The following is an 11,681-nucleotide window of genomic DNA, read 5'->3' as shown; positions in this document are numbered from 1 at the left end:
TAGGGTGGTAATGCAAGGAAGAAGCTCCCCCACAGTGCAAAATTAGTCTGAATGGCATCTTTATTCCTTTTCCTCAATGATATCCATTACTGGGGATTATTTTGCTTCAATGACAACTTGCAGGCTAGAAAATTCAATAATTCATATAACCAATAGGAAATGTAAAGAACGGATGTCACTTCGTTAACCAGACAGAAACCACTGATGACATTTTTCATAGGTTCTCTTTTCTACGGAATTTAACTTTCAGAGGAAAAAAAATGTCAGACAGATTCCAGCATTAAAGGAACTCTTTAGAGATAACACTGTCCAGAGTAGCAAAGCATTCCTTGTGGTTTTAAAACCACCACCTTGCTGAGAACTCTCTGACTGTGAGGCTCATCTAATGCTGTTTTTTTCACAGAACTTGCAACAGCTGCTATCCATCATTATTTCATTTATATGCTGCCAACTTGCCAAAACATTTGTACAGCAATGCAAGTATTCACAGCACTTTGTACAGGATAGCCAAAATCAGAGTGTGCTGCTAGAGTACACATTCATTAGAGGGTAACTTGAAAGGGCATTTCTGCATGGAAAGCAGTGATGCTTTGTGCAGAAATGGCCTTTTATATAATTACCTGGCTTATAGGCACTTTAACTTATGCGCATACATTTGCAATCCAGCCAAACTCTTCCTACTGAATAAGAATGCTCCGTGCTTGCTTTGTATACGTGTTACAAATGTAATTTACTGAGAAGAGGTGTGGCAAGGACACCAATTGCAAGCCTCCAGCACATATGAAAGATCCAATTACAAGTCTCCGGCACATATGCAGCACCTATGATTGGTCCAGGGTAGAGGAGAAGTGGATGCTCACCACAGCCTATAAAACCACGCTGCAGACAAAGAAACTCTGAAAAACTAGCCATGTTGGAAAGAGAGTTTCAGATCCCTCCCATGGCCTATTTTTCCCCCGAAGGGGATGCTCTCCCCTCCTTCATAGAAACTAATTCTCTATAACTAAGAATCTTTCTTTCTTTCATTAATTCATTCTTTCTTTCTTCCTTTCTCTCTGTTCTGTGACCTTTGTATGAGGAATAAACTTTCCTTCCTCCTTTTTCTCTTCTTTATATAATTAGTCTGATTACTTATAATTACCAGATTGATGTTAGATTTTGTAAGTTTGTTACAACTTGCAACTGATATCTAATGCTGTGCTGGTGGGTGAGTAATAAAATAATTTTTTTTCTCTAATTCCTGTCCAATTTTTCTGTAATATTTTGTAATACGTTTAGAGAATAGCAACCAAATGCACAGCCTAGTACAGGGGGCACCTAAATGCAGCACTTTTAGCATGTCACTTGCAGTGTTCTAAGTACATGCCCTGCCCCCTGGAAACACCCCCTTGCATTTATGTGCTATGGAAGTTGTGCTTCTTAAGTTCTAGAATACCTCTGACCACGCATCTAGCACGGCGACTGAAAAAATAAACGCAAGTGCACTTACCAACTTCTACTTAGGGGGGGGGCAAAGGGCTCCCACATTAAGTGTGCATAAACCAGCTGGCATGCAGTAATTTTGTTAACCAGTTTATGCTTGCATGCCTATTCTCTATCCATTCTCCACCCAAGACATGCACCCTGACAAATAAAATTGTTAAAAACTTAATGCATGATTATTGCGTACTAATGGATGCACTTTAGTGCTTAACATGGCTTAGTAAAAGGGCCCTTAATTTTTAATGCTTCCAATAGTACAGGAGGGTGTGGATGTAGGGTTGCGACATGGAATCCAACTGGAGACTACAGACTCTCTTTTAATTATTTTAACTATTTTCTTTCTTAGAAAATTGTAACTTCTTTTCTATTCTTTTCACTTGGTTCTATAATGATTTTTGTATCGTAATACAGGGGTGTGCTGGTAAATTGTTAACAGGGGGCTCTCTCTCGCCAGCAAAGTAAAAGAGAATTCAGGAGGGGCCCAAGCCCACATTTTGGGATCCATTTGTTAAAGTAGCCATGGAGAACCGGCTCCCAAAATTCTTAAAAACTTAACAAACGGCTCTCGAGAGCCTGTGAGAGCCTGCTCCAGCACACCATTGATCGTAAACCACCTAGATGGTATCCCCGATATGTGGCATAATAAGATATAAATAAACCTGAAACTTTAAGTCTAACTATAATTACTGGAAGATGGTCTTCAGAAAACACAGGGGCCTATATACTGAAGAGTTTTCCCCATTTGCTGACAGAATCTGTATAGGTCACCCAAAGTTAGACATGCAATTTAGATCCCAGATCCATGCATAAACTCACTGGCTAATTAGGCAATAACAATCAATTATGGGCGTCAACAAGCGCTAATTGGCAGTCATTAGTAGTTATGTGTGGATCTGCTCTATGCCCCTATCTATAACCTGCATGCACATAACTCTGAAAGGGTGTGGCCAGGGGAGGGGCATGGGTGGATCAGGGGCATTCCCAGGATTTAAGTACACGGTAATAGAATATATGCCTTTCTGCACCTGACAGTAGCTGGGTGCACGCATTTACACCCGCCCTTTGGCTGGCAAAAGTGCTTGACCCCAAACTTAGGTGCTAGTGTTCTATAAAGACAGTCCACGGAATTTGTGCTCAGCGCACATCATCCCGGCACCTAACTTTGGGTGACCTTTACTGAATTATGGGGGAAAATGCTTAATTAATATCACCCATAATGAAATGATACTGTTGAGTGCTCATTTACATTGTATCATTTCCAATTTCCATACCTGTCTTATTTACTAAAGAAACTTCTATAGAAATGACAGCATCCTTTGTTCAGAAGAAAACATGGCAGCCATTTGAGTCAAACAAGTCCAGGAGAAATCTGGCACAAGATAGAATAATATCAGCTTAACATATACCAAGAAAGAGAAAAAAGTGTACTTCAGATTTTGCTGCCTGTTCTTTACAACATTAAAGTGACATGAAACCTGAACATTTTTATAAATATAGATTTTATTTGATTTATAAATCCAAAATGCACAGATGTGCACATACCATCTCATTGTATAGAAGCTCTGACCTAGGTGTGGTCCAATCCTTTACCAGAAAGTCTGTAATATTGTCCATTGGGTATAGCACCTCCTACAGGAGTATAACATGATTATGGTTCAGGTATGTTCCTTTGGAGGTATTTTTAAATATTACTGGCTAGAATATTAAAACTTAGTTACAACAATAGAAGACAACATAAGATTTACACGAACTGTTTTAATTTTAATGTGGGAAAATCAACTTGATGAAATGGGAAAGAACATGTAAAATATATTATATCTTATATTTGTCATGACTATAATGAAAATGCTATGGACAAGGACTGGACTGGTGGCTCAGTGGCAGTGCTGTACACAGTCATGTTAAAGGACCTGGCTTAAATTCCCAGCTCTGGTCTTCTGCTCCTCAGACTGGGTGGGGGCAGGGGACCTTCTTGAGAGGAGGAAGCTATAGACACCTACCAGTGAGATCACAGCATTCCAGAAGAAACCCTGATGGGGAGAGTTACTGCCATGACTGGGCCGAAGTTCACTTGCAAAGTGATTTGAAATGGGGAGAAAATCCCCTGGTACATATAAATGAAGGCTCACGGTGCCAGATGAAGCTCAAAAGAGAAGCAGAAAACTGCCAGGTTGAATAAAAAAAGAAAGAAAGGGCCAAATTAAATAATGGACAAAAATGTTTAAAAAAATGTCCAGGTTTTTGAAGACAGTAATTTTTTTTTCTGTTTTGCCAAATGTAAGGCTTACACCATAAATACTAAAAACAAATAGTGCATAATTAGGTATTTGGAAGCTATATTCCAAATGGCACAATGCAGTATATTTTGCAAATGTCTGCCAGATTCTTTTATTTTCTTCTATAGCTTCAACATGGATGTAATTTTTTTCAAAGTTGTTTTTTCCCATTATAGTTGCTTCTTACAGGTGTTTTTTTTTTGTCTACAGGAACTTGCGTGTTTTCATCAATCTTATTATAGAATAAAATGCAATGAAATTGCTTTTCACTGAACAACACACAAAACATACATTCTGTTGAAGACATTACATATTTCATCAAAATCTTCCCTCTAAATGCAATCTCTTGAAATCTAGGAATTATACATTTTTGTTTCTGGAGAAACAAAGGAAAGAAACTGCTAAATTACATGTTTGCATTATTGTTCCTTTTTCTAAGAAGTGTCCATGATGAATTTGTATGTACAAAGGGACAAATTAATTGTTTTGCCTAAAGAGCTAGCAGCACATTGCACCATATTTTCAAAAGAGGAACATTAATGAACCAACTCCAGGTTGCACAGTTTTTTAAATGTTTACTGTCAAAGGCTGTGCATGTAACCAGGGCCACGGTAAAAGGCAGGCAAGACGAGAGTTCATCTTACACCTCTACCTATCTGCATCATGGAGGAGGGACTCATCCATGTCTGGTGATAGTCCTTTGTGCAACATGCTATTTTCAGCCTACTTTCCAAAGAGGAGAAGGCTTATCAGATGTGTGTGTGAGTGAGAGAGGAAGAGGTATGGAGTTTTTTATCCGTGTAAAAATGTGGACACATGTCTTAGACAGCAGGCCCCATCAGTTCTGCGTGAAACTACCATGCTTTAGGAAACTGTGCAAAAAAAAGTGCAAAACTGGCCAAATCTTTTAGCCAGCACAATTTTAAAATAGTGTTATGTTTTCCTAAAGTAATATTAGTGCAAAATATAAAATCTTGCAGCAAAACCTGTGCACATAAAGCACTGCAAGACATCCAACCAATCTCAAAGTCCTTGTCCAACACCATACTGGAGGGAAATGTATTAGATGCCCAACAGTCAGATCCTACTTTATTCAAATAACTGAATTCAGGTACAAATTTATGTCAAATCTATCAGCAAAAACAAAAAAAACAAAAAAAAAACAACCCTGCAACTATTGTCTGCTTATACCTTATTTCCGGGCTAGTTTCTCAGGCAAACTTTAGCACTGCCTACTGTTCTACACAGCAGTTGGGATACATTTACAACATCTGGAGATCATGGGGACAATCTTCAAAGAGATTCTCCCTCATCAATTGCAGGTAAAAGAGGGAGTGTCAGAGGTAGGGAGTGTCAGAGGTAGGTGGTGCCACGGCAATCCCAACAAAGTATGAATTGGAAGTCTATTTTTAACTTCTTGCATTTACTTCCCAGTGTACCACTGCCCCTGTTCAGCAACATTTTCAAAAGGAAACTCTGCAGGGAGTCTCCCTTTGAAATTAAGTTTGCCAGTACATGGATGCAAGGTATCCATGGGCCTGCAGGCTACTGGGGGGGGGGGGGAGGGGGGACTGAAAGTGACCCCCCCCCTCTCTATAATTAGTACAGAAAGGTATAGCAGCTGCTTTGTAGAATCCTTAGACATGAAAAGTTTATTCCAGAATCAAGATTTTGTTGACTGTTGTCAGCTTCATTTCTTCCATCCTTGCTTTCACCTTTCTTTCATGGCTCTCAGAGTCAGACACTACATCTCTGTAGGAGATCAAAATGGAATTTTGTTAGAAAAGAAAGTGAGCAACCAAAATTCTGAGTTATAATATTAAAACTAGTGAAAAGCAAAAATGGTACAAATAATTCACTTAGCCACCTATCCCCCCTTCAGTCCGTTCAGAACTCTGCTGCACATCTTATCTTCCGCCTGAACCGATACACTCACATCACCCCTCTCCTCAAGTCACTTCATTGGCTTCCGATCAGATACCGCATTCAATTCAAGCTTCTGCTACTAACCTACAAATGTACTCGATCTGCAGCCCCTCCTTACCTCTCAACCCTCATCTCCCCTTACGTTCCTACCCGTAACCTCTGCTCTCAAGACAAATCCCTCCTTTCAGTACCCTTCTCCACCACCGCCAACTCCAGGCTCCGCCCTTTCTGCCTCGCCTCACCCCACGTGTGGAACAAACTCCCCGAGCCCATACGTCAGGCCCCCTCCCTCCCCATCTTCAAATCTCTGCTTAAAGCCCACCTCTTCAATGTCGCCTTTGGCACCTAACCTGTACACCTCTACCCAGGAAATCTAGACTGCCCAACTTGACATTTCGTTCTTTAGATTGTAAGCTCATTTGAGCAGGGACCATCCTTCTTTGTTTATTTTGTACAGCGCTGCGTAACCCTAGTAGCGCTCTAGAAATGTTAAGAAGTAGTAAGTAGTAGTAATTCACATCTGGCAGCCTTCTGACACAGAGGGTGTGATCCAGTTTATTCCCCCCCCCCCCCCCCACTTGTTGGCATAATACATCGCAACCTGATTGTCTGTTTGGATGAGCACAACTTGATGAGACAACCAATCTCTGAAAGCCTTTAGAGCGTTCCAGACCGCCTGGAGCTCCAGGAGATTGATCTGAAGATTCGTTTCCTGGGTGGACCAAACACCTTGGGTGTGAAGCCCATCTACATGAGCCCCCCCCCCCCCCCCCCATCCCAGGAGAGATGCATCAGTTGTCAGCACTTTCTGCTGCTGAAGAATTTTGAATAGAAGTCCTAGAGTCAAACTGCATCAAATGGTCCACCATTGAACAGAGCGTACAAGCTCTGGGGATACTTGGATGACATTTTCCAGGCTCCCTGTGGCCTGACACCACTAAGAAGCCGGGGTTGACAGGACTGGCCTAATATTTATGCACTTTCAAGTTTTGCTTTGGTAATAAAAATCTCTGCTGAAAAAATGAAGTGCCTTGGGTTACTCTCCATGGCTGGTCTGTGATTTCCAACTTATCATTGCTGAGTTTATTGGTATGATCACTTTAACTGCATTATTGCCAAGGGCTCAATTCATTCAAATTTGGGACTTAGAATTCTGCAAAAAAGCAAAGCTACTTACATGTAGAAGGTATTCTTTGAGGGCAGCAGGGCTTATATTCTCACAAGTGGGTGACGCCGACCCATGTCGCCCGGTCCGGGACTTATGATTAGCATAAGTAGAGCTTTGTGGAGCGCGAGACATACTCCACCTTTCATGCGCGAGTGCCTTCCCGCTCGCCATGACAGCACGGTCTCCTCAGTTCAATATTACTGCAAAAAAAGTAAAAATAAAAAAGGAGACAACTCCAAGGGGAGGTGAGAGGGACTGTGAGAATATAAGCCCTGATATCCTCGAAGAATACCTCCTACAGGTAAGTAACTTTGTTTTTTCCGAGGATAAGCAGGGCATGAATTCTCAAGTGGGGAATCCCTAGCATCTAGGCTCACCAAAAACAACATTGATCAACTGGGCCTCGCAATGGCGAGGACATAATGCAGATTAACCTGAAACTATATACAATCTAAATGACAGTGCAGCCTGGAAGAGAATAAAATGGGCCTAGGAGGGAGGAGTTGGATTCTAGACCCCAAACAGATTCTGCAACACTGTCTGCCAGAACCAACTGTCACGTCGGGTATCCTGCTCAAGGCAGTAGTGTGATGTGAATGTGTGGACTGAAGACCACATCACAGCCTTGCAAATTTCTTCAATGGAGGCTGACCTCAAGTGGGCTACTGATGCAGCCATGGCTCTGACATTGTGAGCCATGACATGACCCTCTAGGGCCAGCCCAGCCTGGGCATAAGTGAAGGAAATGAAATCTGCCAGCCTACAAATGGTACATTTTCCAATGGTGAACCCCATCCTGTTGGGATTAAAAGAATTAAAAAGTTGGGTGGACTGTCTGTGGGGTCTAGTATGCTCCATGTAGTAGGCCAGTGCTCTCTTGCAATCCAAGGTGTGCAAGCTGCTTTTGCCAGGATGGGCATGAGGTCAGGGAAAAAATATTGACAAAGCAATCGACTGGTTCAGATGGAACTCTGACACCACTTTCAAAAGGAACTTAGGGTGCGTGTGGAGGACTACTCTCTTGTGATGAAACTTAGTATAAGGTGCATCACACCACTAAGGCCTGTAGCTCACTTATCCTATGAGCTAAAGTAACAGCCACCAAGAAAATGACCTTCCAGGTCAAGTACTTCAGATGGTAGGAATTCAGTGGCTCAAAAGAAGCTTTCATCAGCTGGGTGAGAATGACGTTGAGATCCCATGACACTGGTAGAGGTTTTACAGGGGGCTTTGACAAAAGCAAACCTCTTTTGAAGTGAACAACTAAAGGCTGTCCAGAGATGGGTTTACCCTCTACAAGTTGATGATAAGTACTAATTGCACTAAGGTGAACCCTTATGGAGTTGGTCTTTAGACCAGACTCTGATAGGTGTAGAAGGTATTCAAGCTGGGTCTGTGTAAGGCAAGCAAGGGGATCTAAGGCCTTGCTCTTACACCACATGGGAATCCTCATCCATTTGAAAGAGTAGCACCTGTTAGTGGAGTCTTTCCTGGAAGTCTGCAAGACCCAGGAGACACCCTACGAAAGACCCAAGGAAGTGAATTCTAGGCTCTCTACATCCAAGCTGTGAGAGCCAGAGACTGGAGGTTGGGATGTAGAAGAGACCCCTCGTTCTGAATGATAAGGGTCGGAAAACACTCCAGTCTCTACGGTTCTTTTTAGGATAACTCTAGAAGTAGAGGGAACCATATCTGCCGTGGTCAGTATGGTGCAAACAGAATCATGGTTCCTTGGTCTTGCTTGAGTTTCAACAAAGTTTTCCCCACTAGAGGTATGGGAGGATACGCATACAGAAGACCTGTCCTTCAATTGAGAAGTAAGGTGTATGACGCTAGTCTGCCATGGGCCTGAAGCCTGCAACAGAACTGAGGGATCTTGTGGTTGATCTGAATGGCAAAGAGATCCATCGAATGGGTGCCCCATGCTCAGAAGATCTTGTGGGCAATGCCCATATTAAGAGATCACTAGTGTGGTTGCATTATTCTGCTCAGTCTGTTGGCCAGGGTATTGTTTTAGCCTGCCAGATAGGTGGCTCGAAGGAACATGCCATGTTGGTGAGCCCAATGCCACATCTGGCAGCCTTCTGACACAGAGGGTGTGATCCAGTTTATCCCCCCCCCCCCCCCCCCCACTTGTTGGCGTAATACATCGCAACCTGATTGTCTGTTTAGATGAGCACAACTTGATGAGACAACCAATCTCTGAAAGCCTTTAGAGCGTTCCAGACTGCCTGGAGCTCCAGGAGATTGATCTGAAGATTCGTTTCCTGGGTGGACCAAACACCTTGGGTGTGAAGCCCATCTACATGAGCCCCCCCCCCCCACCCCATCCCAGGAGAGATGCATCCGTTGTCAGCACTTTTTGCTGCTGAAGAATTTTGAATAGAAGTCCTAGAGTCAAACTGCATCAAATGGTCCACCACTGAACAGAGCATACAAGCTCTGGGGATACTTGGATGACATTTTCCAGGCTCCCTGTGGCCTGACACCACTAAGAAGCCAGGGTCCATTGAGCTGATCTCATGTGAAGATGTATCATGGTTGTAACATACACTGTGGAAGCCATGTGGCCCAACAATCTGAACATGTGCTGAGCTGTGACCTGCTGAGAGTTTCGAACCCTGGAAGTGAGAGCGACAAGACTGTCCACTCTTGTCTCCGGAAGGTAGGCTTGAACCATCTTTGTATCAATCAGGGCTCCTATGAACTCCAATCGCTAGAAAGGGCAAAGATGGGACGGGGTAGTTTAAAACGAACCCTAGTAGCTGGAGCACCCAAATAGTCATCCGCATGGACTCCTGAGCACTGTCTGGCGAGGTGCTCTTTACTAACCATTCATCAAGATATGGGAACACATGGACTCCCAGTCTGTGTAGCGATGCTGCAACTACCATTAAACATTTGGCGAAGACCTTAGGAGCTGACGCAAGGCCAAAAGGCAACACGCTGTACTGACAGTGATGTGTTCCCAGTCAAATTCGAAGATGCTTCCAGTGGGCTGAAAGTATCGGGATGCAAGTATATGCATCCTTTAAGTCCAGAGAGCATAGCCAATTGTTTTTCTAAATCATTGGGAGAAGGGTACCCAGTGAAATCATCCTGAACTTTTCTTGGACTAGGAATTTGTTCAGAGCCCTTAGGTCTAGGATGGGATGCTTCACCCGTTTTCATTTGCACAAGGAAGTACCTGGGATACAATCCTCGCCCTTCCTCCCTTGGTGGAATGGGCTCGACCATGTGGGCCTTCAGAAGGGCTGAGAGTTCCTCTGCAAGTACCTGCCTGTGGTGAGAGCTGAACGAATGAGCTCTCAGAGTGCAATTTGGAGGTTTTAGATACCAATTCAGTGCATATCCAAGACAGACAATTTGAAAAACCCACCGGTTGGAGGTTATAAGGGGCCATCTTTCTTGAAAAAATGTCAGCCTCCCCACGACTGGCAAGTCATGCGGAACGGACACTTTTACTGCAGCTATGCTCTGCCTGGGCTTGCCTGGGGAGCAGCAGGGGCATTTGGCGCACACTGTTGATGTGAATGAGTGCGCTGGGGTTGAGCCTGTGCAGGCTGGCGAGCCAAGGGACTGTACCTAAGTCTCTGATTGTAATAGGGACTCCTCCTTGCCTTGCCAAAAGCCCTCCTAGCTGAGGAGGTAGATGCAGAAGGCACCCCGGCGGGAGAGAGAAGAGATGATATCAGTATGTTTTTTGTTTTGGTATGCGACCTCCTCAATCTTCTCTCCAACAAGATTATCCCCACAGTATGGGGCATCAGCCAACTTGTGCTGAACAGAATGTTCCAAGTCAGAAACATGGAGCCATGAGTGCCTGCGTATTGCTATATTCTGAGCATAGATCCTGGATGCCACATCAAAAGTGTCATAAGTGCCCCTGGCCAAGAACTTTCGACACGCCTTCTGCTGCTTGACCAACTTGCGAAGTGACTTGGTTTGTTCCAGAGGGAGCGTCTCAGCCAAGTCCAAGTACTTGTGCACTGAGTTTCGCAAGTAGACACTCGTGAAGAGCTGGTAGGATTGTATTCAGGAGATGAGCATTGAAGACTGGAAAATATTGAATGGGCAGCGTTTTTCTGAAGCGACAATAATTAACACTTTGATCTGGATTAGGATCGCAAGCGGAGTCCTCGGGCTGCACAGGGTCCTGTTGACACGCACACTTGACTGGCACAGTCCTGAGCCATGTGTGTGTAGTTCTTCTCTGGCTGCAGGCTCCTTGATTGCTTTGCTTCCACCCACCTAGGTCTGCTCTTCCTCTGCCTGGCTTCCCTTGCTTCTCTCCTATTGGTCTTCCGGTTCCTCCTTCCCCTACTCTTGTCCTATGGCTGTGCCCCTTCTCCCTGCTGATGTCAGACGCCAGCACTTTATCAGCAGAGCTCTCCCTAGACTTCTTGCTTCGGCTTCTACTTTGGTAGGTGTTACTTGCTCAGTAGTGTGCTTATCCTCTACTTTGTTCTTCGTTGCTGACTTAGCCTGTACCTGGATTACTCTCGTGTCTGCTGCCTGCCTACTAACTCTGCCTGTACCTGGATTACTCATGTGTCTACTGCCTGCCTACTGACCTTGCCTGTACCTGGATTACTCTTGTGTCTGCTGCCTGCCTCCTGACCTTGCCTGTACCTGGATTACTCTTGTGTCTGCTGCCTGCCTCCTGACCTTGCCTGTACCTGGATTACTCTTGTGTCTGCTGCCTGCCTTCTGACATTGCCTGTACCTGGATTACTCTCTTGACCTGCTGCCTGCCTACTGACTCTGCCTGTACCTGGATCACTCTCTTGCCTGCTGCCTGTCTGGCCGTCACCTTCATCACCCCGCTT

At 44.1% G+C, this 11,681-nt stretch overlaps 1 protein-coding gene across 1 annotated transcript in view; it reads right to left on the bottom strand.

Moving 5' to 3' along the window:
* Window positions 1-5,410: 5,410 nt before the first annotated feature.
* CFAP221 (cilia and flagella associated protein 221) overlaps window positions 5,411-11,681 on the bottom strand; it is a 125,460-nt gene continuing 119,189 nt past the window's right edge. Inside the window, exon 24 of the mRNA XM_030210874.1 lies at window positions 5,411-5,510. Within this exon, the coding sequence (XP_030066734.1) occupies window positions 5,411-5,510 (100 nt within the window). The remainder of the gene's footprint in view (window positions 5,511-11,681) is intronic.

Source organism: Microcaecilia unicolor, chromosome 7, assembly GCF_901765095.1.
Source record: "Microcaecilia unicolor chromosome 7, aMicUni1.1, whole genome shotgun sequence".
Lineage (NCBI taxonomy): Eukaryota > Metazoa > Chordata > Amphibia > Gymnophiona > Siphonopidae > Microcaecilia > Microcaecilia unicolor.
This window is presented reverse-complemented; position numbering and strand designations above follow the sequence as displayed.